Genomic DNA, 27,436 nt, shown 5'->3' on the forward strand with positions numbered 1-27,436 from the left:
CTCCATTGTGCACAATAAGCCTTCCCTTCAATCCTGGGGGCTCCTCCGGACACCACAAACTCCTGTGGGCTGTTCTCGCATCCTTATATCTTCACTATATGCTTCCCTTTCTTTCTGGAAAGCTACCTGACACAGAGCTCAGACAGGAACAGAAAACAGAAATGCAAAGAAAGCACAGGCCCCAGATCAAAAACAGAAAAGGAAACATTTGTGCAAACATTTCCTAATTTCCACAAGGAAAAAGCTACCCCAACAGCAGCACAAGAGATTCATTAGCAAACTGTGAATAACAGAGAAAAGCAGAAACCTTCAGGGCAAGGATAATCAACCCAATTATCTAGGTAAATGTGGGCGTGGTTGTAGCCAGATGAAAGCCAAATTAGTAAACTCTGAGGCCTGAATTCACATGGCAGATAGGAAAATGCCCACAAGCACAACCCCGGGCAAGAGTGGAGCCAAATCCTTTCAATTCAGTCACGGTGGGTCAATTCCCCCCAACCGCAGGAAGAGGCTATCGCTTCAACCTGCAGAGCACCTGCATTTGAGCCAAAAATATTCACTCAGCAACATGTCACACCAGCCACATCTTTGTGCACAAAGAGTAGAGCCACATCAACTGCTTGAGTCAAGTAAGAATCCCACTGGGTCTGTTTATTTCTTGCTTCTCCTTTCTGGGGGCAGACCCCAAGGGCAGGGAAAGAAGGAAGCCATGCTTCTCACCCGTTTCTTGAGCAAGGAAAGAAAGGCTTCAATAAGATTCTTTGCAAAGAGAAAGCCAAGGGTGTCTCTGGGGCGAGGCCATGCTGCAAACACACACACTCCCCATCCTGGCTGGCTCCTATGCGCAAAGGCAGGTTCTTCACTTCAGAGGCAGCTTTTACCCCATCTGGAAGGAAGGAGGGTGTTCCCCGCCCTCCCCTCCCCAAGAATGGGGCAGGGATGAGCTTCCTCCATAAGCCCTTCTTCTTTGCCAAGAGCATCTCAGCCTAGAAGGTTCAGTCCAGCCTTCCACTTTGCCTCTGAACCCCCATCTGGCTTTGCTGAGAAGCCACCTGCTTTCTCTCTCTCTCTCTTTCCCTCCAGAGAAGTTGGGGAGCAAACGCAGGAAAGGGGGAGGGAGTCTGAACTGAAAGGAGGAAGAAATTCCAAAGAAAGGAACTGTCCATTCTTAGGCCCAGCTGATTCTGGAGAACATTAGCCTGCGTCTCAGTTACATCACTTTGGGCTGAATGGCAGGTTCCTGTGATGGATTAATTCTCTTGCGCAAGCAAATTAATTGCACATGGGAAACAAATTGGTCTTTTCCAACTCTCTGTGACCTGTTGGAGGGGATCCCTTTCTGGATGGTCCCTCAGTCCCACTGCCTGAGTTCCTGAGAGCTCCTGGCACGTCCTGGGTGAAGGTCCAGCCCCTTTGCCCTCTACACGCCTCTCCAGCCTTGGCCTCCCTCCCCAGAACCCCCAAGCCAGAGCTTCCTTCTGGGACTTCTAGAGAGCAGCTGGTTCTCCTCCGTCTGCTATTGGAGGAGTTCCCCTTCTTGAGACCCAGGCTCCTCTCAGCCACGTTCTTCAGCATCACAATTTGGAAGCCTCCTTGCTCTTCTTCCTTCAGCCTTTCTTGCAGCCCAACCTTCAAGCCACAGATTGCAAGTGGAAGAACTTACATGCACCTCCAGGGCAGAGTGAGGTCTCTGCTCTGGCAGTCAGTTTAGATCTTCTCCCAAGGAGCAAATATGGCTTCCTTCCACCCTTCGGCCCCATCTAGGCTGAAACAGCTTCAAACTTTCCATCTATTTGCACTGAGTTGGCATTGCCTGTTGCTCTGCCTCTATCTATCTATCTATCTATGTATCTATCTCAGTTCTTTTACCTTCAACCAGTTTCCTTAAGACTTCCTTAAGTGCATCTGAGGGCAGAAGTAGCAGTAACTGATGGAAACTAATCAAAGAGAGAAGCAACCTAGAACTAAGGAGAAATTTCCTGACAGTTAGAACAATTAAAAGCAGTGGAACAGCTTGCCTCCACAAATCACGGGTGCTCCAATACTGGAGATTTTCAAGAAGCTGGACTGCCATTTGTCGGAAATGATATACAGTCTCCTGCTTGAGGAGGGGGTTGGACTAGACTAGAGGACCTCCAAGGTCCCTTCCGACTCTATTATTCTGTACTTCCTCATTTCCAGGACCATTCCCACATCCAAGATGGTTGATGCATTTCCCAGCAACTTTAATTCCAATTTCTACTTCTTCTAGTCCAACATTTCTGATTATTCATTGTGCATACAGTATTATATCAAATAAATCAGCAGATAACATGCCACGCCAGGAATTTTTTTCCCCCAGTTCTGAACTATTTAGTTGTTTCCTCTTCCATTTTAATGGTTGCTTCCTACTCATCCCTGAAATTTAATAGGCAAAGCTTAGGGGAAAACATTGCAAAATCTGTCACTTCTTGCCAAGTGCCATTTCCTGGAAAGTCCAAGAATGGAAGGCTTCAGCCCCCCCCCCCACCCCAAATCCTTCAGGGCCCCCTTGGGGTGCAGGAATCCTGGGGAGGGGCATGTTCTCTGCCTTCCTCCTCTGGAGGACTGCAGGCTTTGAAGCTCTATTTGAGGAAAAGAGAGAGGGAGGGAGGGAAGGGGCAGAGGGGAGCAGATGTGGAGATGGGGCGTTGTGGGGGAAGCAGCGGGAGGAGGGAAAACCCGGCTGCTGCCGCCAAGAACCCAGGCCAGGCAAGAACCATGGCCCAGATGTCTCTGCTCCGTGTTTTACAACTTCCCCCACAAGCTCTTCCTTCCCAGAAGTGGATTCCACTTTGGCCCCAGAATTTCTGCAAACCATGAAATGCCCCCTGGTTGAGGACGATGGGTAGGTCAGCATTTGGGCAAAGAGGGGGCTCAACTTCTCTGAGACACGGGACCCAGGGGATGGCTGTCAGAACTTCAGAACCAGGTCATAAACACTTGGGGGAGGTCCGTCATAACTTTGAATGGTTGCTAAGCAATTGGTTGTAAGTCCAGACTTTATGTATTGCAAGATGAGGGCTTTGCAACTGTCCACCTGGGGCTTTGATGGCAGCAAGACCTGGGAATTTAGAACCTCCCCGGGGCCTTGGTTCAGATCCAGTGAGTAGGGATACATCGTATGCATTAAGTACCCTTGGCCAAGGAGCAGGTTGCCAGTGAGCTGGAGGGGTGAAGGGGGATCCCTGCTTCTTCTTGTCCGCCAGTTGATCAACTTTCTTGGTCTGCAAAGGGCCAGGCAATGCTCAAGGTGAAGAACCTGGAGCTAACTGCAAAGCTGTCCTTGATGAATGGCCTCTGGACTAATAAGAAGCTATTCTTCTGTGTATTGAACCTATGGAACTCCCTGCCACAAGATGGTTTGCAACTGCTGATGAGAACAATCTATTAGCCATTATTAGCCAGGGGATGTAAGCAGAACCTTCCAGTGAAGCAGCAGTCTATCTCTGGACATCGAGATCATGGCATCCGGCTATCCCGCCATTGCAAGGAGGATTCTGGGTTAGACCAGTCTCAGCTTGCTGCCCCAAGGCCACTCCTATGCTTCTGATTTGAGGGTAAAGAAAGCCTCCGGGAGGGAGGGGCGCTCCAAGATGAGAGTTTTAGAGTGGAGAACTAGGCCACTCAAGATAAAAACAGTTTTTCTTTCATTCACTAAGATGATCCAAGAGCTTCAGCATTTTTCTTTGGAGGAAAGTCTGTGGCTTTGGGGCTTTTTAGTCCACAAAGGACAGGAATGAGAGGTGTGTAAAATTATCCTTAGTATAGACAAATGGGACAAGGAGAAGCTATTCCCCACTTCCCAAAATGCTAGAATCAGAGGTCACCCAATGAAACAGAATCCTGGAAGAATCAGGGGAGACAAAAAAGGAAATATCGAAGTAATTCGATGTTGGAATTTGTTAGCACGAGAGGAAATGGTGGCTACTGCAAGCCTAGATGGCTTCAAAAACGGACCTGATGGCTTTGTGGAGATCCATGGCTTGGCCTTGGGTGGCAGGACTGTCACCGGAAGAGCCCCCACTGCTGGGAAAGCGGTGGGCTTCTGTGGGCAGCTGGTTATGAGAACCAGGCAGCTGGACTGAGGGTCTGATCCCAAGGGGCACCGCTTATATTCATTCAGTATGTGAACTTAACTTGAATTAATGAATCGTAATTAATAACTCCTCTGCATGTTTCCCTTTCACCGTATTAAAAATCAGAGTGCAGCACAGACTCCCCAGGGACCATAAGGACTGAGCAGTAGATAAATTCTACACATAATTAACACTCTGGATTTCTCTCAAGCATAGCAAGAGGGCAGGCTGGTGTGGTGCCTAGAGATGGAGCTCTCACCTCACAATCAGGAGGCTGTGAGTTCAATCCTAGGTAGAGGCAGATATTTCTCTCTCTGGGCACACTGAGAATATATCTGTCAACAAGACCCCCGCACTGGCGACAGGAAGGGCATCTGGCCAGTAAACACTCTGCTAGCTCCATGCAGGGATTATGGGGTCGTTAAAAGATGATGATGATGATGATAGCAAGAGGGCAGGGGAGCTGTTGCTCAAATCTTGGAAGGGATCAGAATTCTGCCAACTCATTTTTTTCCTCTGCCAGCAAATGGAGAGAAACAAGGGCCGACTTCTTGGGACAAGGACGGTGGCAGAGTCAGGTCAGGGCCAGACCAAAACAGTAGAAAGCCTCCTGAGAACCATCCACAAGAACACAACAGCCCAAGGGATGCTGCCTGGCGCTGCTTAAGGCGCAGGCCTAGAAACCAGGAGGTGGTGAGTTCTAGTCCTGCGTGAGCCCTGAAAGGCAGCTGGCTGACCTTGGATCTCTCTCTCCCTCGGCCCAGCCCACCTCACAGGGCTGTTGTGATGGGCAAAACAGGAGGAGGAAGGAGCAACAGGTAGGTTTGCCACCTTAAGTTAGTTATAAAATAATAAAGGGGGGGGTCAAATAAATACAGGTAGTCCTTGACTTATAACCAACCGTTCGGTTAGTGACGAAGTTATGAGACTTATGACCATTTGTCACACCCCCGATTCTGGGAGTGGAAGTCCAGCCCCTGTTAAGGTTGCCAGAATTGAGAAGGGCTGACTTCAGAGGCTTTTCTGGGAAAACTCACCCCAAAACTGCACTTCTGGTTCAAGAAAGGGCCTCGGGAGGCTTCGCTGAGCCGCCCTTCCCCCGGGGACGCGGGGCTTTTAGGCGCGGAGCTCGCCCGCCGGGCAGCCTTTTCGGGAGCTCCCTGCTGAAGTTAGGAAGCGGCGCTCCGGCCACCTCCCAGCCCGGGGGAGCTGCTGCTGCTGCCGCCGCCGCCGCGTCCGTTGCAGCCGCCTCGAGCCCCGCGCAACCTCCCGCCGCCACACCGACCTGGGGACGCTCCCGGCTCCGGGCTCCGCTGGGCGGCCGCTCCTTCGCGCCCCGTTGCCGGCTGCAGTTGGCCCTGCGGCGGCCCCGCCTTCTCCTGGCGCCCCTTCCCGGCCGGGAGACCCTCCGGGGCAGCCCCGCCGCTCTGGCCGCCTCCGGACGGGCGCTGGGTCGGTCAGCAGCCCGCGCGCCGCCGCCACGTGACCGCTCCGGCCAGGGGGGGAGGAGGGAAGGGGAGGGGGCGGCCTGCGGAGAACGCGGCCCTGGAGGCGCTGCCCCCCCCCAAAAACCGGCTGGAGGTCCGGCCGGCCCCGAGGCGACCCTCGCCGGCCCCGACGGCGCTCTGGCAGCGCTGCGGGACGGGAGCCTGGTGGTCTTGCGAAGGGGCGAGTCGGGGCTGCCTGCCCCGCCCTGGCCGGACCCCGGGGGGCTCCGAGGCTGCTCGCTCGGGAGGGGAGAGAAGCGCAAATGGCCTGGGCGGGGGGGGGGGTTGGACTAGATGACCCACAAGGTCCCTTCCCACTCTGCTCATCTGTCAGAGCGGCCCCCCTGAGAGGGTCTGGCCTGCCCTTCGCCCCTTTCAGACTTCAACTCCCAGAATTCCCCCGGCAGCAGCTTCAAGAGTTGGGGGCCTCAACGCGCCTTTCCCCTTTTTTCTCGCTCTTTAAAGCAGCTTTTTCCAGGAGAGCCTCCGATTCCAGAACGGGCAGCTCCTGACCTCTAGTGGCCACCTGTGGAAAAGACCCTTGGAACATTCAGGCTCCCTTGAAATGGGCGGGGGGGGGGCAGCAGCGTGTTTTTGCCCTTCCATAGAGCCCCATTTTGCCTGACCCAAAGTTTGCCTTCCAACGTGCCGGGGTTTTGGGGTTTCCGTATTAGTAGCTGGCGTTTTGTACCGTTTATCCAAACGTTGATTTGATACGTAATACATTTTGTACAATATCTTAATCGCATGCATTTGTGTTGATCGTTGTGTGTCCAGTGATGTTCTGGAAATGGCATAATTGACTAAAGAATTTATCTAATTTTGCTGCAAGTTGGAAATCGCCGCTGGACTTTTTGCTCAAAGTTGGAAAAAAATATGAAACTTTGATTTTATTTTTGATAATTAGAATGATTTTGTAAGTATGGAAACGGCTTGAAATGTTGTCAAATGTAAAGCAAAAGGTTGGGAGGCTTTTTTGCGTAATCTACTGCACCAAAGAAAGTCAGAAGTCGTTAAAGTTGTTGAAAAGAGCCAAGAACTGAATTGCTTTTACACAATGCTCCCTGACTCTCCCGTCCCATCTGGAACCTCTGATAAGTCCTGGACTTACAATTCAGTTAGTGACCATTCAAAGGATTTTTCCACATCTATGACCATTGCAGCATCCCGTGGTCACATGATCAAAATTCAGATGCTTGGTAACTGGTTCATATTTATGAGGGTTGCGGTGTCCTGAAGTCACGTGATCCCCTTTTGCGACCTTCTGACAAGCAAATTCAATGGGGAAGCCAGGTTCACTTAACAACCATGTTACTAACTTAATAATTGCAATGATTCACTTAACAACTGTGGCAAGAAAAGTTGTAAAATGGGGCAAAATTCACTTAACAAATGTTTCACTTAGTAATATGCATTTTGGGCTCAATTGTCATCTTAAGTTGAGAACTACCTGTACAGAGTTCAATTTTTGAGCCTTTGGCATGTCCTTCCATGCTTCACTGACTTGCTAATTCATGGGGTTCTTTGATAAAGTTACTGGAGACCAGGTGGGAGAGAGAGAGAGAGAGAGAGAGAAAACCTCTGAATGACACTTCATCCATCAGCGTCTCCAACATTCCCACAAAGCTGATCAAAAAACTGAGACGCTATCCTGTCTTCACCTGGTGCTTCATCTCTTCCCCCAGTTTCTCCGAGGTAACCCATAAGAGAGTTGGCCAGACCCTCCTGCGTCTTGGATGCATTCATGTCGCCTGTGAAGTGGTCTACATTGCAAGATTATTTCTAACCCACTTTATTATTACAAATAACTGAAAGTGGTGAACATATCCAGCATACCTTTCTTCTCCTATTCTATTCCTCACAACCACCCTGTGAGGTGGATTGCGCAGAAAGAGAGGGACTGGCCCACAGAAACATCCTCACAGCTGCTTTTCTAGATTAATCCCATTTTTCAATTTCTTGGTGGTGGTTTTTTGTGGGTAAAACTGGACCAAAATAGGTGGTAAAATAACTTTGTTTATATATTGACTACCAGCATTTTGCTATCTTAATTAAGCAGCTATGTATTATTTTTGTTTTCTTTTGAACACATCTAAATAATCTTTTTAAAAAATTCTGAACATTTGTGCTCACTGTCAGGCTTTCTGACACCAATTCAACAGCTCCAGCATATTTGCCTGGATTTACCTTTTTAATTTCCAGAGCTTTCCTAAGATTTTAGGGGAGCCAGGGTGGCTGGGTTTAAACTACCTTTGCCTCTTATGTAATTTTTATATAGTTTTTATGTTTTAATATTTCACTTCACTCAGAATCCCTGAGTGAGAGATGGGCAGATTCTAAATTTGAAAAATAAATAATGACATAAACAAGGTATTTTATCCTTGCTGGAATGGTTTGCAATTGTGCCACTAATATCCAGGAACAGGAGCTCCCTTCATCAGTGGGTTGATTAAACTGTTTTTGAAGTCCACCACGGGGGTTCAATTACCCATGGCTGCCGTTTCCTTTAAACCAAGGTCTCTGGGCCACCTGGTTAACATCACTCCTGGGATCCAAGGTTGCTCTTAAAATCAAAATTGCAGGGCTGCTTCCTCAGCTGATGCCTTTCCTTCTTTTAAGGGGTTGCTTCAGAACTGCTGCCTCCCCCATCACAACCCACCCCTCCACGGCCTCTTCCTTCACCCACCTCCAGCCAGCACTCCCCTTCCAGGGGCCAGGGGTGGTGGGAGGAGCAGGGAGGAGAGTTGGAAGGAGCCTCGGAGGTCTTCTAGTCCAGCCCCCTGCTCAAGCGGGAGATGCTAATCTATACCATTCTGGACAAATGGGTCTCCTTGAAAACCTCCAGAGATGGAGACCCTGTAACTCTGGCAAGCAAGTTACTGAATGGATCGTTTTCACAATCAGGTTGGATCTCTCTTTCATGATCTTTGTTGCTGGTCCTGCCCTCGGGTGCTTTGGGGGGGCAGGGCGAAGGGTCTGTGCTTGCGAGGGGAGGAGGAGCCTGCGGTGGGAAGGGCAGGGAGGAGACCACAAGGACACTGCTGGCCGCTGGGAGCTCCTGCCGTTTCCTGCAGCCAAAGCCCCTGAAGTGGACATGGAAGCAGGCAGGCCACCTGGAGCCCAGCATGGTGCCCCCTCCTCCAGGTGAGTCACAGCATTGCGGATATCACCTTGATGGGTTCAGCGGCCGCTTGGCCTGGCGTGGGAGGATGTGTCCTCCCCAGAGAGCAGGCCCTGCCAGCAGTGGGGCTGGGGTGGGGGGCCGAGGTCTGGGTCTTCCCTACTGATTGTGTCAGCCTCTGGAGGACAACGCCAGCTTCATTCTGCCCCAAAGGTATTTTTCTATGGGTCGCCTCTCCAGGCTCAGACAGCATCCCAACAGGTGAGGTTTTGTGTGCAGAGGCAGTGTGATGACTTTAAGCGCCCTCCCTGCCTCCCTGGGGAGCCAAACGTGGGGTGGGAACCTCAAGCCAAGCAAACCCCAACAGCCCCCCCCCAGAGCCCCCCCCATTCCCGATGAAAGAAACACAACAGTCGTAGTTTTGGATAACTATATTGGTTTAAGAAAATACAAATACTGCACAATTGCCATCAGAGCAGCAAGCAGCCCTTGGCAGACCCGACAGCACCCCAAATTAACAGCACAATGAAAAAGGGAGTGTCTTCTCCACAGAGCTGCTCCAGGTGGTGCCCTTTCCGAGGACAGAGAAAGAGCCTGGCAAGGGGAGGACTAGGCCTCGGACCCAGCTGGAGCAGAGAAGACACACACCCCCTCAATCAGCAAGCATCTGCACCAGGCAGGAACAAGCAGTTGGCTGGTGTAATTGGCGCCCCCTCCTCCTCTCCCACCCCCAATTGGAAGGCAGGCTTGCTGTCCCCGCGAAGGAGGCAGGGCGCCCCACAGCAGCCGTGGGTGCTCCATCCTGCCAGGGTTCCTGAGCAAAGAGCTTCCAAAGGGCCTCTCTCTCCAAGTGCAAAACAGATAAACGGCAGGAGAAAAGGGGGGGCAGGGGGGACCCCGTGGGACACGGAAGTCAGAATCAGAGCCGCTTCCTACTCCAATCACAGCTGGAAGCAGAGCGAACCGTCTACTCTGGGCCAACTGAGCAGGGCAGGTTGGGGGGGTTCAGGCTTGGCCCCCTCCAGGCACATGGGACTTGCCTGGAGGGGGGCAGAGGACATCCACGGGCTGCCTCTAGAGCAGCTCTGCAGCTCTTCCTCTTTTCCGGGAAGCCGTGCAGAGTCGGGGAAATCATCAATCCTCCCCTTGGTGAGAAGCCAAGTCCCTCCCCACAAGACGGTTTACCATTTCCCAGCAAATTCTCAAAGGGGAAGGGCCCCAAACAGCCCATCCAAAGGGACTGGGGGGTGGGGTGGACAGGGATCTGGCCTTTTACATGGGATCCCATCAATGGATCCTCTGGAGCAGGAAGTGTCCAAGGAAAAGATCCACGGGCCAGCTACCCATCAAAGGCTGAGGAGCATCAGGTTGAAGAACATTACCTTAAATCAATGTTTCTCCATCTGGCCAACTTTAAGACGTGTGAACTTCAACTCCCAGGACTCCCCAACCAGCGTAGGTTTAAGGTAAGGCTTCCAGTCCCAAACCGCATACAAGAACTACGTTTCTCAAACTTAACCTGGACCTCAAGGCATCACACGGGTCTGCAGATCTCTGCTCCAAGCCCAGGAGAAGACATGGACCTGTCCTGGTGGAGCAGAGTGGGGCCCATTTTGGAAAGCATAGCTGGCGCCTCCCCCTCCCCCAGCCCACGGCCAAAAGGCACCAGCTCTGCTTCAGGGCAGGAAGCCAAAGACCCACATCTCCCCCTTGACTTGATGCTCTGACTAGAAACCCAGCTGGTTCCACAGCAGGGAGTTGAAGGCACTTTTCTCTAGTTCTGGAGCCTTGGAAGGCGATCTGAAGCCCAGGGGTTCCCCTGGCAGACACAAGGAGCCCACTTCTGCATCCCCCACCTTGGTCAAGGCACTCTAGACATGTTCAGGCACCATGTGCCATTCGTAGGGTTGGGCAAAGGGCTGGGCAGAGAGATCAGCATTGCCGCTGAAGCAAAGCAGGTCAAGTGGCATCTAAAGGCAGTTTCTCTTCTTACAAAGAGGACAGGAAAGGCCAAAACAAGGCCTTTCTACTAAACCTTCCTCAAAGCAAAGAATGGCTGTAAACTTAATTTCCCCCTTCAAACTGTGAAGCGGGGTGTCGGGTGGATAGGTTTGGACAATGGACCAGCTTTTTTGCAGGGGGGGAGTTAGGTCAAATTTTGTTTAAAAAGTACAAAGTCATCCTGAATGGAACCAGAAAGGGCTTCCCTGAAACACCTGGCGTTTTTGAACAGAGGACAATGTAGGTCGGACATTTTAGAAGTTCTAAAGTAAGGGTAATTTGGATTTTAATTCAAGAATCCCTGAATTACTAGCTCTTAAAGTGTTTTAATGCAGGCATTAAACAACCTGATTTGGGCTGGAGGGGACTTGACATGAAGTTAAATTCATGTTTCTCAACCTTGGCAATTTTAAAACGGGTGGACTTCAACTCCCAGGATGCTGCAGTCCCCCATACTAGCTGGGGAATTCTGGGAGTTGAAGTTCATCCATCTTAAACTTGCCAGGGTTGAATATGAGACACCCCCCATGTATCATTGCAACCCACAATGGGTTCGGTATGAAAGTCTCCCTCCCATTTTCAAAATGTAAACAAAGGTCAACTCTTGGCTTGTAGCGTCTCCAAAAGAGTTGGATTCTTTTGCTCAAGTGCATGGGTTGCTGGGAAGCAAGGCAGGAGTTAACCAGAGTTACCGTAGTTAGAGGTCAACACCCCTCCCAGGGAGAATGTTAAGTGCAACAAATTTACTGGAGCAGTGTTTCACAACCTCAGCAACTTTAAGATGGGGGGGGGAGAGGGCTGGCTGGGAAATTCTGGGAGTTGAAGTCCACCCAGCTTAAAGTTGATGAAGTTGACAAACACTGACCCAGAAGGAGAAAAACGGTAAGATTTTTTTCGTTTTTCAAAAAGAAAGCTTTGGTATTCAAGGACAAACACAAACACACACACACACACACACAGAGAGAGAGAGAGAGACAGATCATGCCCATTTGCATGCTCCCCCTTACTAGAAGTAAAATATTAAAATTCTAGGACTTCTTTTCTTTTTGGCAATAATACATTAACCTCTTTGGCAGGGCTCCTTTTAAACTTTCGTGATAGAAAAAAGACCTCCCCAACCCCCTTAAAAAACCCTGAAGCATCTTTAGCGTATTTATATATAGAGATATATAGAGATATATAATAAAGTATAAATTCTTGCATAGAAAATAACTTTTTTAAAAATGGTTTCCTCTTTTTCTCAGCATGTAAAGGACAGAGAGCTTCATAAAGCAGGCTTTTGAGTGCATGTCGGGGAACATTGGACGATTACATGATGCTGCAGTTCGAAGGACCCTAAGGGGAGAGAGAGAGAGAGAGAGAGAGGATGCAGAGTTGGGAGGGACCTCAGAGGACATCTAGCCCAACCCCCTGCTCAAGCAGGAGACGCTCTTCCATTCCACACAAGTGGCTGACAGAGCTCTTCTTAAGCCTCCATCGATGAAGCACTGATTGTTCTCACAATCAGGAAATTTCTCCTTAATTCAAGATTTAGGGCTGATCCAGAATCAGGCCTCCCTCAAAATACCAGCAAGCGAGTTGTGGGAGACCCAGACATGGCTGCCAATCCAAAATGCTTATGAGGCATTGGCTTCCCTGCCCCAAAGGAACAACAGGCCCTCCCTCCCCCAGCTAAGGCTCTCTTTGTGTGCTCCAACCTCTCTCCAGCCCCATTTCTGCACCCAAACTGATCAGTACGACCAACATTTGCACCAGCTCCTGAATGCCAGGGAGGAACAGGGGAGACCATCAGCAGAACAATTTTCCAAAGTGCAAAATTTTCTGCCTAAAAAGTCCCGCAGTTCAGGGGCATCTTCGGCAGCCCCCCCCCCCCAGTGCAGCCACTGAGCAGGCCCAGTGAGGGGCCACTGAGTCCGTTTGCTTGGCCGTGGGGAGGGACGGGGGTCTGTGGGCGAGGTGCTGGCTGTACAGACTGGCTCTGCCCACTGCACACACAAACGTGCACACCTACGAACCCACGGCTGTCCTCGTGCTTTAGGCTGAACCTCGACACGGGAGCTGCCTGACCCCCATCCAAGCCATGCAATTCCACCGGATGTGGGACATGAGAGCCAAACTGTACCTCCCTTGACCCAACCACCCCCAAGAGGGTTTCACAGACACACAGGGCTGCAAGGGAGCTCAGAGGTCTTCCAGTCCAACCCCTAGGGGTTCAAGCAGGAGCTTGCATCCCATGCCAGACAGGGCATACACTCCTGGGCACAGAGCCAACTGGAGCCGACTGCTCTCGTGTGAACTTTGCAGAGCCAGAATGCAGCTGTCAGGGTTTTTAGCCCACCCGCCACATGCTACTCAGTGGGGACCATCCCAGGCTTTCCAAAAGGCCTTGGCCTCCTGAGGAGCCCTGTGTGGCACAGAAGGTGCCAGGAAGCTCTGTGGTGCCCACAGCCAACTCTCTGCCTTCCTGGAAGCATCTTAAAGCACCGACCCACAGTGATATGTGTCATGCCCTCCCCAGCAACGGGAGGAGGGGGTGACCACTCATAGTCGGAGGGCTCCCACCACAGAGCCCAGGATCTTCCGGCCCAGGATCAGACATGCCCGCTGGGGTGCCCCGGGACTGACCTGCTGGCGTGGGGTGGAGCTGCCCAGGATGTAGGAGCGAGGCAGGAGGCTCTCCCCGAGGTTGGTGCCTCCACTGCGGTAGCTGCGTGTGATGGTCAAGCTGGAGGAGGAGGAGCCAGTAGACATGGTGCTGGTGCCCACATTCGTGCCCCCGGAGGCCTTTTCTGCCGGTTGCCCACACGTGCCACACAACACTGTGCGAGAACGCAGGTTGTACTCGCCCGGATCTCCACTGCCGCTGCAGTGGCTCTGGAGAAGGAAGGAAGAGGGTAAGGAGCAAAGCTTGGCACCATCCGGACTGAGACCCCATCTGGGGCTGGAGATACTGGATTCGTATCTGTGAGGTCCTTGGTGCTCTGTGAATTTGGTGGTTTCATTGCAGATGTTTCATTACCAAACTAGGTAACTTCATCAGCGCACTGAAGATGTTACAGATTTACAGACTTACAGATTAAGAGAGTTGGAAGGGACCTGGTAGGTCATCTAGTCCAACCCCCCACCCAAGCAGGCGACCCTACACCACTGCTGACAGATGGCAGCCCAGTCTCTTCTTGAAAGCCTCCAGTGATGAAGCTCCCACAACTTCCGAAGGCAACACTTCTGTTCCATGGGTTGATTGCTCTCACTGTCAGGAAATTTCTCCTCCTTTCCAGGTTGAATCTCTCCTTGATCACTTTCCATCCATTGCTCCTTGTCTGGCCTTCAGGTGCTTTGGAAAACAGCTTGACCCCCTTCCTCCTCTCTGTGGCAACTCGTCAAGTATTGGAGCACTGCTATCATGTCTCCCCTGGTCCTTCTCTTCACTGGACTAGCCAGGCCCAGTTCCTGCAACCGTTCTTTGTATGTTTTAGCCTCCAGTCCCCTCATCATCCTGGTTGCTCTTCTCTGCACTCTTTCTAGAGTCTCACCATCTTTTTTATCGTGTGGTGACCAAAACTGGATGCAGGACTCTAGGTGTGGTCTTATTAGGGCTTTATATAATGCCAATTGGGTCATGAAACATCTGTAAGAAAACCACCAAGCCCTGAGAGCTCCAAGGACCCCACAGGTCAACCCTGAGTTAAAAATCAGATTCATATCTTGCAAGGATTCTGGCTTGCTCTGGGGCGCTGAAGCCTACAATGACTTTTAAAAAAAACAACCCAATGTAGAATATATGTTAAGTTTAATTATTCCAGCAATAAAAGATTACACTGGAATTGAGGCTAAACGCATTTTTCTATTTAACATGCTTGTTAAATTTACAACCCTGTTAAATGCAAACATGTTAACTAGCTGAATCTTAAACTTGATTTCCAACGTGGTCTGAAGTGTCCAATGCACACAAAGCCAATACTTGGTTTCGCTCTGCAACCCAACAAGACAGACACAGACTTCAGAGGATAATTAGAACTGCAGAAAAAACCATGGCTACCAACTTGCCTTCCATTGAGGACCTGTATACTGCACGAAGTCAAAAAGAGGGCTGTGAAAATATTTACAGACCCCTTGCATCCTGGACTCAACTCCTACCCTCAAAACAACGCTATAGAGCACTGCACACCAGAACGACTAGACACAAGGACAGTTTTTTCCCAAATGCCATCACTTTGCTAAACAAATAATTCCCTCAACACTATCAAACTAGTTACTAAGTCTGCACTACTATTAATCTTCTCATTCTTCCCACCACCCACCTCCTTCCACTTATGACTGTATGACTGTAACCTTATTGCTGGTATCCTTAAGATTTATATTGACTGTTTCCCTATGACTATCATTAAGTGTTGTACTTTATGATTCTTGACAAATGTATCTTTTCTTTTATGTACACTGAGAGCATATGCACCAAGACAAATTCCTTATGTGTCCAATCACACTTGGCCAATAAAAATTCTATTTCTATTTCTATTTATTTTCTATTTCTACTCTACTCTACTCTACCCTACCCTACCCTACCCTACCCTACTCCTATTCCTATTCTACTTCTGTTCTTCTGGTTTCAGGTTTTGATTAAGAGATGTTTGTTTTGTATTTTTTTAAGTAGCCGTGGATGGGGAAGAGTCCATCCTGTGATTCCTGAGATCACCTAACATCATTTTCACCCACTCTCCATCCAAAGGGACAGGCGCCCAGAGTTGACTGAGTCAGTGACATGGATGGCATGTCAATTTAATTAATAAAACAAACAATAAATAAATACTAGCTTTATTAAAATTCTTTGCTATTTTGTTCAAAAGACTAGGTATATAAATATTTCAATTTGTACACTTGAGAATAATTAAAATAATTGTTAAAACTGAGGAGTATTTCCCATGTATGCTTGCTTTCAGTGTCATTTAGGGGTGGGGAGGGAAGGTTCTTAAAAGCCTTTTTTTATCCTCTGAAGGCAGACTTAATCTCAGTTGCAGACTAATGAACAAAACAAAATCTCGGCAGAACATGGTAAAAAAATCCAAACGGCTTCAGAGGAAGAATTTCTCTCACGGGGGTCCTTGCCCCACAACCAAAGCCGCTGGCATTTTCGAAACCCTCCCCAACTGCTGCTGAGTCTTAGCTTGTTCCACATTGAACCCAGCCCTCAGAAGACGGGCAGAGCCCCCTCCCACGGGCACCCCCCAAAAAACTCACGTGGTGATGGTGGCCGTGGATGCCATCCTCCTCATCCTCTTCATCGTCATCATTGACAACGACTGTGCGGACCAGCTTCCGCATGGCCACCTCCTGCAGGGAGGGAGAAACGAGGGGGTTGATTCTGGTCCACCCCAGCACAGCAGGATTTGGGAGGGAGGGAGGGAGGGAGGGAGGGAAGGGAGGGAGGGAGGGAGGGAGGGAGGAAGGAAGGAAGGAAGGAAGGAAGGAAGGAAGGAAGGAAGGAAGGAAGGAAGGAAGGAAGGAAGGAAGGATGGATTTACCCATGCTGGCACCAAGGAAAGGGCCAGGATGTGTCCAATGATACCCCTCCCCCCCCCGGATTTGTTAATCCCAAAATGAAACGGGAATCAAGAGTCACAAAAGGCACCATCGTGATTTCCAGAATTTATTTAAGGGGAAGGGGCATTTTTAGACAACAAAATTGTGGGGAGGATGGGCCATTTTACAATTATACAGCCATAATAGTCTATTTAATTTTTTGTAATTATAACTCCGCCTATATTTCTATGGCTTCCGTGTGGGTGCTGGTGGTGGGCGCCGGCGGCATTGGCTATGAGCTCCTCAAGGACCTGGTGCTCACCAGCTTCACCCACATCAGCATGGTGAGGCCTGGGAGGCGTGCGAGGGGGGGGCCAGGCACTCACACGTCTTGGCGTTTTTGGGCTGTTCGCATTCTACACACACACCCTGCAAGAGGGGAGGGGCTTGATGGCGGCGCATGGAGGGAGTCTCTCTCTGCTGGACTTCCGGCTCTGAATGCGCAGGCCACCCGGGGCATCCTGCACCCCCGAAATAAGACCACCCCTCCCCCAATAATAAGGCCAAGCTGTATTATTTCGGGGTTCAAAAGAAAATAAAACCCTGTCTTATTTTCGGGGAAACATGGTAGGTTAATTTAATTAATGGAATAAATTCAATAATGCTCTGTCCCCTTTCCAATGGCAAGGTCTACCCCTTTGCCCACCCACACAGTAGTCTTCACAACGAGACACCGTGGGGTTTTCCGCCCTCTCACCCCCCAATTCCCAGCCGCCTTACCTCCCCGTTGGAGGTGAGCAGGGCTGTGCGCAAGCTGTCGCCGGAGCCCCATGAGCTTTGGTTCTTCCAGACCATGTCCGTGGGGGGGTTGTGGGACACCCCCGCACCAGCAGCCCAGATCTTGCAGGAGAAGGAAGAGAAGAGGTTGATCACCCTTGCAGAGCAGCTCCCCACGGCTGGCACAGGCACCAGAAGGGTGGGAGGCTCCACCTGGCACCTCGTCCCCCTTCCTGCTTCTCCCATCCCGGGACCCCACCCTTCCTGCCCACCAAGCCCACCTTTGCTGCTCACCGTGACCAGCTGGCCGGCCTTCAAGGTGAATTTGGGAGGGAATCTGTAGGAAATGGGGGTGTCTTCTCCATTCTGGCGCTTGATCTGCCAATTTCCCAGCGACTGGTCCTAAGGGGGCACAAACGAGGAGCCATGGTAGCTACTGGGGCTTAGGGTAGCCCAAGAGATGCCAGGCAGGCGGGGGGGGGGGGGGCTGGGCTATGTCTTGTTTTTCATCCAAGAAGTTTCAGAACTGAAACTTTCTTTCAAAGGAAAGAAAAGGAGAAAAGTGGCTGCAGCTCTACATTTGGGGCCTAACCTTTAAAAACACTGCAAACAATTGCAGGAACACATCAAAAGAATCATAAAATCCACCCCACCCCCCAAAAAAATTAAAGTCAAGTTGAGAGATTTTCTCCAGACTGGTCCCAACCCTAAAGAGCTGCAGCCAGCTTCTCCTACAAGTTGTCCATCCCTGGCTTTGACAATTGGAAAAGAAATAGAAGGCAGAAGCAGGTTAAGTAGGGCTGTAACCAGAGAGTGAGCGGTTAATTTACATTTGTACTTAATAACTCTTGTAAAAGACAATCTGAAGTTTATCTTTTCTTTCTCTTTTCTTTCTCCACTCTTGGCTTTGTCTTTTTCTTGTCCTCTTTTTTCTTCTCTCTTTAACTCTATTAGTTCTTGTTAGCTTTTATCTTGCTTCTTCAAAAGTTTAATAAAGTTATATATAAAAACGTTCTGCATCCCAGTTGACCAGAAGCCAGAGAGATTCCATTGGTGGCAGCCACAAAGCAGGGAAGGCAGCCTGGAGTCTGCCAGGTACTTTGGCCATAGCCAGAATCCAACCGTCACAGCTCACCATTGCAAACTCAAGGAAGCTCTCAATGTGCTCAGAGGGAGGTAAGCCATCTCCTTTCCCAGGTTCTGGATGGCTGGCAGGGAGGGGGGCTCAGCTCAAAAGTAGCCATGAAGCCACAACAAAACTTAATTTGTGGGGCCCTCAGTGCTCTCTGAGCTTGGTGGTTTTCTTGCAGATGTTTAATGACCCAACTAGGTAACATCATCAGACCAAACACATCCCCTCTGGCAGACAACACCCAGATAAGCAGGGATTAACCCCAGACAAACAAACAGAAAACAATATTTCAATCAACGAACCACCTAGGAGAACCCCACCCCACCCCGCCCCAGAATCACTGGCAGGGCAGGCTGTTGTTCATCAACAGAGACCAAACCCCATTTTCTTCTAGCACTGATGATGTTACCTAGTTGAGTCATGAAACGTCTGCAAAAAACAGCCCAGCTCAGAGAGCACCAAGGACTGAGCTGTAGAGACTCTCTGCAATCAAAAGCTAAACTGGGCTTTCTTCCATTTCTCTTGGAGTTGGGTGGGCAATACATTTAAATAAACTTTAAACTAGATTAGAATTTGCTGTTCTTAGCACAGCTGCCCTCCACTCTCCTACATCGCTTCCCTTTTCCATCCCATCCCACATTTAGGGGGCCAGCTTAAAAAGAGGCGGAGGCTGCACAACAGGATCTTGGGGATGTCCACCCTACAAAGACACGGCTGCCTCTTGCAGCTCCGAAGATCAGTTTATGCCCCCTAACACCCCCCCCAGGAGCAAATGGCTTCCTCAGCCCTCCTTGGCCCAGGGGTTCTGGACCCCCAGCCACCAGCACCCACCTCATTGGACTTGTTCCTCAGCCGGACAAACTTCCCCTCCAGGTCCACCTCCTCCACGGCCACGCGGCCGCTGGTCCGGGCATGCTGAGAGAAGCTGGTGCGGCTCTCGCCGTCCTCCAGCTTCCTTTTCTTGGTGGAGCTTTGCGCAGAGGAAGAGACGCGGATGCGCGAGCCGCTCTTCTGGGAGGAGGGGCTGGGAGAGAGGCGCAACCTGGGGGGGGAGAGAGAGAGGCAGGGGGCTGAGCAGAGGCTACTTCCCCAGGGATGCACCTGCGCTCCCCACAGCAAACAGAAGGGCTGCAGTGCCCACCCTCAGTGCTGGGGGAAGCGCTCAAGCCAAGCTGACCTTTCTGCCCAACCCGTCCTAGAAGGGCCCCAAAATGCTCCCCCCAAAGGAGGGGCAGCCGGGCAAGCCCCAGATCTCTCCAAATCTGAACTGAAACCTCAATGAGGGAGGCAACCTTTTTCCAGCAGACCCTCCGGGGTCACACCTGAAGGTCCCAGACTGCCTGTGGTGGGGGGCCCTGCCCAGCTTGGTGAAGCCCCCCAGGCAAAGGTGGTCTGCCTAGTTTGCAAAGTGTGCCCAGGCCGCCGGCTCCCACCTCTCCTCCTCGCCCTCTAGGAGTTTGCGGTAGGCGTTGATCTCCATGTCCAGGGCCAGCTTGATGTCCAGCAGCTCCTGGTACTCGTCCAGCTGCTGCTGCATGCGGGCCCGCATCTCAGCCATCTCCCGCTCTTTCTCCGCCAGGATGCGGCGGCTGGTATCCCGCTCTCGGGCCAGGGAGTCCTCCAGGTCCCGCAGCTTCGCCTCCTTGGCCGCCAGCTGGGGGGGAGGAAGGCGAGAGAGGGGTGGGGGCCTGCCCAGGGGGCCGGGCGAGCAGACCACCAATCCCTTTTCACCCCAACCCAAAACAGTGGAGGGCAAGCAGGGTCTCCTCCTACGGCAGGGCTGCCCCAGAGATGGCAAGGGTGAGGGTCAGGCCTCCCCCCACTTGCTAGCTTCAAGGCTGTGAGGTCCTCCCTCAGGGAGGGAAGAGCGGAGGCCTCAGAGAGGAAGGGGGGCCCGTAAGGTGGCCGACAGGATGCTGCACCCAAGAGGCAGTCGGTCCTCCACATACGACCATTCTGTCCATGGCCTGATTTTCCAAGCTTTTTTGTTAAGCAAATGGCCACGGTCATTAAGTGAATCATGTAGTCATTGGGTGAATTGACTCTGCTTGTTGGAAACCGGCCAAGAAGGTCCCTAAGGGGGATCACCTGAAGCTGCAACCATCTTAAATCCGTGCCGGTTGCCAAGTGCCCCATTTTGATCAAGTGATTGTAGGGACACCGCAACGGTCATAAGTGTGAGGACTGTTCTTAAGTCACTTTTTTTTCAGTGCCACTGCAACACTGAACGGTCATTAACAAAGGGTTGTAAGTCAAGGACCACCTGTACCCCCCCCAATCTTCAGAGGGGGACCCAGAAGCGAATTGAAGCACCTGGGCGGCACTCCCTGCTTCCGGAGACCGAAAGGTAGGGGAACCCCACCTCCTTCGCGAGACCCCTACCTGCTTCTGCAGCTGGCTGAGCTGGGCGGACAGGCTGTCAATGCGAATCCGGGTCTGCTGAAGCTCCTCGTGAGCCGCCCCGGCCATGTTGCTGTTCCTCTCGGCCGACTGCTTGGCATTTTCCAGCTGCAAAGATCAGAAACAGCATTATGGAGGTGGCCAATGTTGGCTTATTTCAAAGTGGCCAGTCCTCAAGGCTGCCTGGGCTGCTCTGCGGGGCAGGACTGGGGAACTCCCCCACCCCAAGGCTAAGAGCTAGACTCAGCAAGGCCCCCATCCTGCCTCAGCGCCCCCCCCCCCAAGGCCTCCCTCCTCTTAAGGCTGCAGTGAGGGAGAGGATTCCAGAGCATCTGAAAGGGAGGGGGCAGCAGAAGGGTGCCACCTTGGGGATGATGGGAGCGGGAGTCCACCCCCCAGGTGTGCTACCTTGGCCGCGTAGGTCTTCTCCAGTTCCTCCTTGTAGAGCTTGACCTGGGACTCGTGCTGGCCACGGAGGTCGTGCAGCGCATCGGCAAGTTTGCTCTCGAACTCCCGCTGGCGCCCGTTGTCAATCTCCACCAGGCGCGTCTCGTGACGGCGTTTGGTCTCGCGGAGCTCCTGCAGGGGGCAGCGGGTAAGCAGGTCATCCCAGGACAGGCAAGGAGGCACAACCCCCCCAACTGTGACCCATTTTCCCCACCCCCAGCCCCAACCTGCAGCCCCCACGATCCAGCAGCCCCAGTTCCTCTGTGGGGAGAAAAGGCTGCAGGAACTGGGCCGACTGCCTGCCCCAAGGCAGTCTGGCGAGTTCAAGTCTCCCGGCCCATGGAGAAGGATTCTCCATCGTTTAGGTTCAGATGATCAGTTTATTAGTTATTATTTCTGAAATATTGAACTATTGTGAAATGTAAAGAAGGGGGGGTTGTTTGCCACTGTACAGATCATCCTCTACTTACGGCCACAATTGAGCCCAAAATTTCTCTTGCTAAGTGAAACATTTGTTAAGTGAATTTTGCCCCATTTTATGATCTTCCTTGCCACAGTTGCTAAGTGAATCACTTCAGTTATTAACAACAGGGTTGTTAAGTGAATCTGGCTTTGACTTTGCTTGTCCGAAGGTTGCAAAAGGGGACTCCATGGCGGCTGCAACCGTCAAGCCACACATCCCTTTTTTCAGTGCTGTTGTAACTTTGAACGGTCACTAAATGAACTGCTGTAAGGCGAGGATTTCCTGTATTGAAAAAGTTTGAAGTCACCACTTTTTCTCTCCGTCTCCGTCTCTTCGTTTCCTAACTTTCATTTTTTCTCTATTTTTATTTTATAATGAAACTTAATAATAAAATTTATTTTAGAATGGGTGGGTCTTTTACAGAGGGAGACCCCAACTCAAAGTAAGGAGGAATTCCTGGCTACGGGAGCTATGAAGCAGCAGAGTCCCCTTTTCAAGCTGAGGAGTACAATTCCTGCCCTAGACAGGGTTGGCCTAGATGACCTCTAAGGGGCCCTACCTCGCTGTAGATGTTCTTCTGGAAATCCAGCTCTTCCTTCAGGGTCTGCAGCCTGTTCTCCGCATCCACCCGCCGCAGCATTTCGTCCTGAAGCTGCTTCTTGACGTCGGCCAAGGCCACCTCCAACTGCAGGGGGACAAATGAGGGACCCCGTCATGCCCGGAAGGGGAAGCCTGTGTAGCATCAGCTTGCTCCAAAGGAGCCCGATCCTCTTAAGGTGCCCTTCCCCTAGTGAAGAGCCATCAATCCCAATTTAGCTTCTCTCCCTCAAGGCCTGCCGTCCTCTTAGAGGCTGTAGGGAGTGAAAAACATCTGGACTTAGAGAGCCTGAAGGAGAAGGAAAGCCAGTTTCATCAGGTGGTGAAAGTACCAGACTAGCGACCAGGAGACTGGGAGTTCTAGTCCACCTTATGTACAAAAGCCCCTGGGTGACTTTGGGCCAATCACCAGGGGACTGGGAGTTCTAGTCCACTTTATGCACAAAAGCCCCTGGGTGACTTTGGGCCAATCACCAGGGGACTGGGAATTCTAGTCCCGCCTTATGCACAAAAGCCCCTGGGTGACTTTGGGCCAATCACCAGGGGACTGGGAGTTCTAGTCCCGCCTTATGCACAAAAGCCCCTGGGTGACTTTGGGCCAATCACCAGGGGACTGGGAGTTCTAGTCCCGCCTTATGCACAAAAGCCCCTGGGTGACTTTGGGCCAATCACCAGGGGACTGGGAGTTCTAGTCCCGCCTTATGCACAAAAGCCCCTGGGTGACTTTGGGCCAATCACCAGGGGACTGGGAGTTCTAATCCCGCCTTATGCACAAAAGCCCCTGGGTGACTTTGGGCCAATCACCAGGGGACTGGGAGTTCTAGTCCTGCCTTATGCACAAAAGCCCCTGGGTGACTTTGGGCCAATCACCAGGGGACTGGGGGTTCTAGTCCCGCCTTATGCACAAAAGCCCCTGGGTGACTTTGGGCCAATCACCAGGGGACTGGGGGTTCTAGTCCCGCCTTATGCACAAAAGCCCCTGGGTGACTTTGGGCCAATCACCAGGGGACTGGGGGTTCTAGTCCCGCCTTATGCACAAAAGCCCCTGGGCAGGGAGGCAGATCCCTGGCTGCGGATGATGGGAACAAGAGTCCACACAACCAGATCCTCTTAAAGGTCAATGAATGGAAGGATCAGTTTGCTTTCCAACAGTCCATTCCTCCTTTCTGCCTTGGCAAATGGTCGACTCCATCGCCCCCTGCTGGCCTCACCTGGTTTCTGCAGAGATGAGCTTTTCCAGCCCCCAGTCAGTTTGGGGCAAAGCAGGAGGGGGTCGGGGCACTGAAGGTAAAATTAAGCTGATCGTAACATTCAGACTGTTCTAGAGCACAGCCCAGAGAGGGTGCAGGACGGACAGAGATAAGTGGAAAAAGCAGAGGGAAGGAGGGGCTTTGTCCCCCTTAGTGACGGAGCTTGGGGTCACTTGAGCGAGGGAGTGTCTGAGCAACGTAACTTCAAAGATGAAGGGGCCAAATTCAGGACAGTCGATGGCCAGGAGTAGTCTACCTTTGAAGAACCACAGCTGAGCACAGCTGCTGGTCCTTACTGACCAAGGATTCTCAAGCTTGGCAGCTGGCAGTTCACTGGGGAATTCTGGGAATTAAAGTCCACCCATCATTTGGCTGCCAAGCTTGAGAAATATTGTTATAAATCTTGCTGCTGTTTTGGCCTCCTTCTGACACAGCACACATTAAATTCACAATTACAAAATTCACAAAAAGATAAAGCCTGGCCAAATAGAAATCACCACAGCCGCCCAGTGACCCATTGTCAGGGGGGAAAAAACTCAAAGACCACCAACCTGCCCTCAGTTTTATGGAGGCCTAACAACGTCGGCCAGCCTAACCCTGGCTCTGCCATCTTCATTGGCCTTGGTTGGCAATCTACAGGAGCAGGAGCTGCCCATGAAGGACGTGAAAGGCTGGTGGTCTCCCAGCAGAAGGACCCCTCCCCTCCCACACAAGAGACATTTACAGACATAGTCTACCTGAGCCTACTCACTCACTCCTCCTGGCACATTTTGAGTCCGGTAGTCCAAAGATGGACACGGGATGGAGGCACAGAAGGGGAAACAGGCCCCCTCCTGTCTCAAGGGTCCCAAAAGAGCAGAGCAGAGGGACTATTGGGGACCTTCACAGGTGTGCCTGGCTTACCTTGGCCAGCTGGCCTCTGAGGTCACGGACTTCAGTCTCCAGGTTGCGCTTCTCCCCCAAGGCGGTGGTGAGCGCAGCCTCTTTGGAGTTGAGTAGGGCCTCCACATCCTTCAGGCGGCCCTGGGCGGCGAGCAGGTCTCCTTCCTTCTTGGAGTTCCTGAAAGGGAAAGAGGCAGCGATTGGTCAGGAGGAAAGAGCTTCCCAGCTCCCAGCAGCCCCACCGGAAGACAAGATGGACTTTGGCATCAGCCCACAAGATCCCCATGGGAACAAGACTCGGGAGCACCAGAATATTAACCAGATTTGAACCCAGGCCCAGGAATAAAGAGAATGACTCCATTCACACATTTCAGCAAGCTATCAGTAAGTAAACCACAACAGGCGCACCTGACAGTAGAATTGCATTTTCTGGGAATCTGGCGCCCCCATCTGGCTGTGCTGATCATTGCCTAAGATCTTGTGGGCTTGAACAAGCAGGAACTTTAAATTAGTTTGGACCAAACACTTAAAGCAATCGATATCCCATCCAGAGGACCTACCTTTCATCTGTGGGACCGGCTATTTGGGCTCCCTCACCAGGAAGGGGAAGAAACTGCAAATTCGGCCCCTGTAACCTTTGCTCAGTTGCTACCTCCCCACCAAATTTTGCTCAGAGAACAAAATCCAAGAACTGCAGCGCTCATTAAGACGTTGAAGGGAAGTGTGATTAGTTACCCATCACAAAACAGTGACCTGATTTAGAATAAACATGATATTCTATTCTCAGCTGCTTCTGGAGAGATTCCTTCCAAACTGGGTACCGAGAGCTGGGGACCAGCTGGGGACCAGGATTTCAGGCTGGAGGGCCAAAAGATAAATACCTCCCGGAAGGGACAAGCAAAGGACGCAGAGACAGCAGGAAGGTTGAGTCGCAGAGCGATGCTTCGTATCCCAATTTCCTACCTCTGCAGTTGGTGATGATAACCAACTAGGAATATTTATAGCTCAGGGTTCTCTGAGCTTCTTGTTTCCTTGCAGATGTTTCACTGAAGTTAAAGTCGGCCTATCTTACAAGTTGCCAAGGAACAGCGGTGTCTGTCCTGTCTGGCATTTTTCAGCTACAGTCACCACCAGGCGGAACCCTCAGTCTATTTATAGTGGCATTAAACATACTCAACGTCTTATCACATCAACTGTCTGGAGTTGTGAAAAGTCAAGCAGGACACAAAGGCAGCGATAAATGAAGACCAGCGAGTGCAACCCTCCAGAAGAGGCCTCTCCAACCTTGGCAACTTTAAGACTTGTGGACTCCCAGAATTCCTCAGCCAGCTTTGCTCTGGGAGGTTGGAGCGCCCTGCTCCAGAATGCTAAACTCAGCCCCGGATGAGCCCCGGAGGAAGGAGTCGTGCGCTTGGTAGGGTTAGAGTTAGAAAAATTGTGAAGCCGGATGGGAGTTTGTTGCATGGCTCGGCTTCTGAAAAAGACCCGGGCCATGTTTTACGGAGCACAACAGAGGGGAATGTCCACCTCGTGGCGTGAGCCAAAGGCTGCTTCCTCCTCTGGGCTGAGGCCATCCAGTTGCCCGGCTCGGAGACCAATGGCTCAGAGGGAGGGGGGGGTCCAGTGAACCCAGCCGGGAAGAGGGTGGGGACTCCTATGTAGCCCCTCCCTCTCTCTCCATTACACCCAGCGGCAGGATGCCAGCAACAGAGCCAAAGCAGGGGAAACGGGGCCTCAATTTTTTAAAAACTTTCATTTGGCTTTAACTTAGGAAGGAGAGGGAATAAATAGAGACAAGGGAAAGAAAGATCGGCATGTTTATCAGAGCTCAGATCCAAGTTTCCATTCCTCGGCTGCTTTTCTTCTTGGACAAGACAAGATGCAACAAGAAACGACAACGGCAGCCGCTTCAAAGCTTCAAAACTTGGCAGCTGAGGTGGAGTGAAAGAATACAAGGAGTCCTCGACTTACAGCCATTCATTTAGTGACTGAAAAAAGGGGCTTAGTTTTTCCCACGTGTGGCCGTGGCAGCATCCCGAGGGTTGTGTGAGCAAAGTTCAGACACTTGGCAACTGGCAACGATGACTATCACAGCATCACAATCACAGGGTCACATGATCCCCTTTTGCGACCTTCTGACAAACAAATGTCTGACTAACGTAACAATGGCAATGATTCGCTTAACAACGGTGGCAAGAAAGGTCATCAAATGTGGCAAAACAACTGTCTCACTTAGCAACAGAAATTCTGAGCTCAGTTGTGGTCGTACATTGAGGACTATCTAGAGTTGGCTATGTGCAACCGGTCTCTGCTTTTTGGAAACTCCTTTACCTCTTTCAATCCCCACCGATTGCCCTGCAGACGTGAACCACTTTCTTGTTTCCCTCTTTGGCTACACAGATTTTGACCGAACGGGCTCAGTTTGGACTTGAATTTGGCAAAGTCTGCAACAGGAGGGCTGGTGCCATGCAGCTCCTAGGATGATGCCAGGGAGCCCAGAGGGATGGGCCAAGGGAAGCTTTCGGCAACACGGACCGTACAGGAAGGATAGGGGTGCTATTCGGTCACTTGGAAAGGGGGAGCTGGTAGGACAACTTAATGCACGGATTTGTGGTTCTGGAAACCGATCAGTGGCTGAAAACAGCTGAGCTGCAGCTGGCAGGTGAGGATGGACGGTGCGCCAGTCACTTTCCAAGAGGTGGAAATGTTAAGGGTGCGACTTAAGCAGGCGGGCACATGCCCAGTCGTTGAAACAGGTGTGAGTGTCCGTGTGTTTGTGATTTTATATTGGCCTTGTAAGATGCAACTGAATATGAAACTCAGTGTTACAAATTACGCTCACCACAAGAAATTACTAGAAAGATGACTCTGAAAGCAACACACACACACCCATTCCCCGTGGGCTGAGTTTTCTTCCACAAGCAAGCAACTGCAAGGAACAGCTGCTGGCACGGGCACTGAAGGGCACAAGGGGCACCAGGCATCCTTGAAGGTATCTATTTTTCCTTTCTATGCTTCTACCAATTTTTTCGTTCGTTTATCAAAATATAAACTACAAATACAAGTGAAAATAGTGAGAAAGCAGGGAAGGAAAAACTGTAGGATGAAAGAGGAAAAAGAAAGAAAAGCACTGACTTCTGACTCTTTCACACAGCAGAATAAGATAATAACATGCAGCCTCAACTTTTTCCTTTTACTTTTAGGGTATTTATTTTTCAAGGGAGGACTGTGCAGTCATTCTGCCCACTCTGAGAATCTTGGGCTT

The 27,436-nt window shown here is 51.1% G+C and overlaps 2 protein-coding genes across 6 annotated transcripts in view; both read right to left on the reverse strand.

Moving 5' to 3' along the window:
* SEMA4A (semaphorin 4A) overlaps positions 1-5,724 on the reverse strand; it is a 58,351-nt gene extending 52,627 nt beyond the window's left edge. For 2 of the 5 annotated variants that reach the window (XM_034427037.3, XM_087880834.1), the window contains exon 1: positions 5,135-5,526. The gene's annotated coding sequence lies outside the window, so the exon portion shown is untranslated. Of the gene's footprint in view, positions 1-5,134 lie in introns of all 5 variants that reach the window. The other 3 variants (XM_034427032.3, XM_034427038.3, XM_087880837.1) reach the window with 3 other exon arrangements.
* Positions 5,725-9,121: 3,397 nt separating this feature from the next.
* The window catches only part of LMNA (lamin A/C), a 44,714-nt gene continuing 26,399 nt past the window's right edge, over positions 9,122-27,436 (reverse strand). The window contains exons 2-12 of the mRNA XM_060682605.2: positions 24,193-24,349; positions 22,002-22,127; positions 20,941-21,111; positions 20,515-20,640; positions 19,566-19,786; positions 18,964-19,174; positions 17,295-17,402; positions 17,004-17,123; positions 15,942-16,034; positions 13,332-13,580; positions 9,122-12,041 (exon numbers count right to left, since the gene is read on the reverse strand). Coding sequence (XP_060538588.2) covers positions 12,015-12,041; positions 13,332-13,580; positions 15,942-16,034; positions 17,004-17,123; positions 17,295-17,402; positions 18,964-19,174; positions 19,566-19,786; positions 20,515-20,640; positions 20,941-21,111; positions 22,002-22,127; positions 24,193-24,349 — 1,609 coding nt within the window. The 3' untranslated portion in view covers positions 9,122-12,014. The remainder of the gene's footprint in view (positions 12,042-13,331; positions 13,581-15,941; positions 16,035-17,003; positions 17,124-17,294; positions 17,403-18,963; positions 19,175-19,565; positions 19,787-20,514; positions 20,641-20,940; positions 21,112-22,001; positions 22,128-24,192; positions 24,350-27,436) is intronic.

The sequence above is a fragment of the Pantherophis guttatus genome, chromosome 18, assembly GCF_059756535.1.
Source record: "Pantherophis guttatus breed Tessera chromosome 18, ASM5975653v1, whole genome shotgun sequence".
Lineage (NCBI taxonomy): Eukaryota > Metazoa > Chordata > Lepidosauria > Squamata > Colubridae > Pantherophis > Pantherophis guttatus.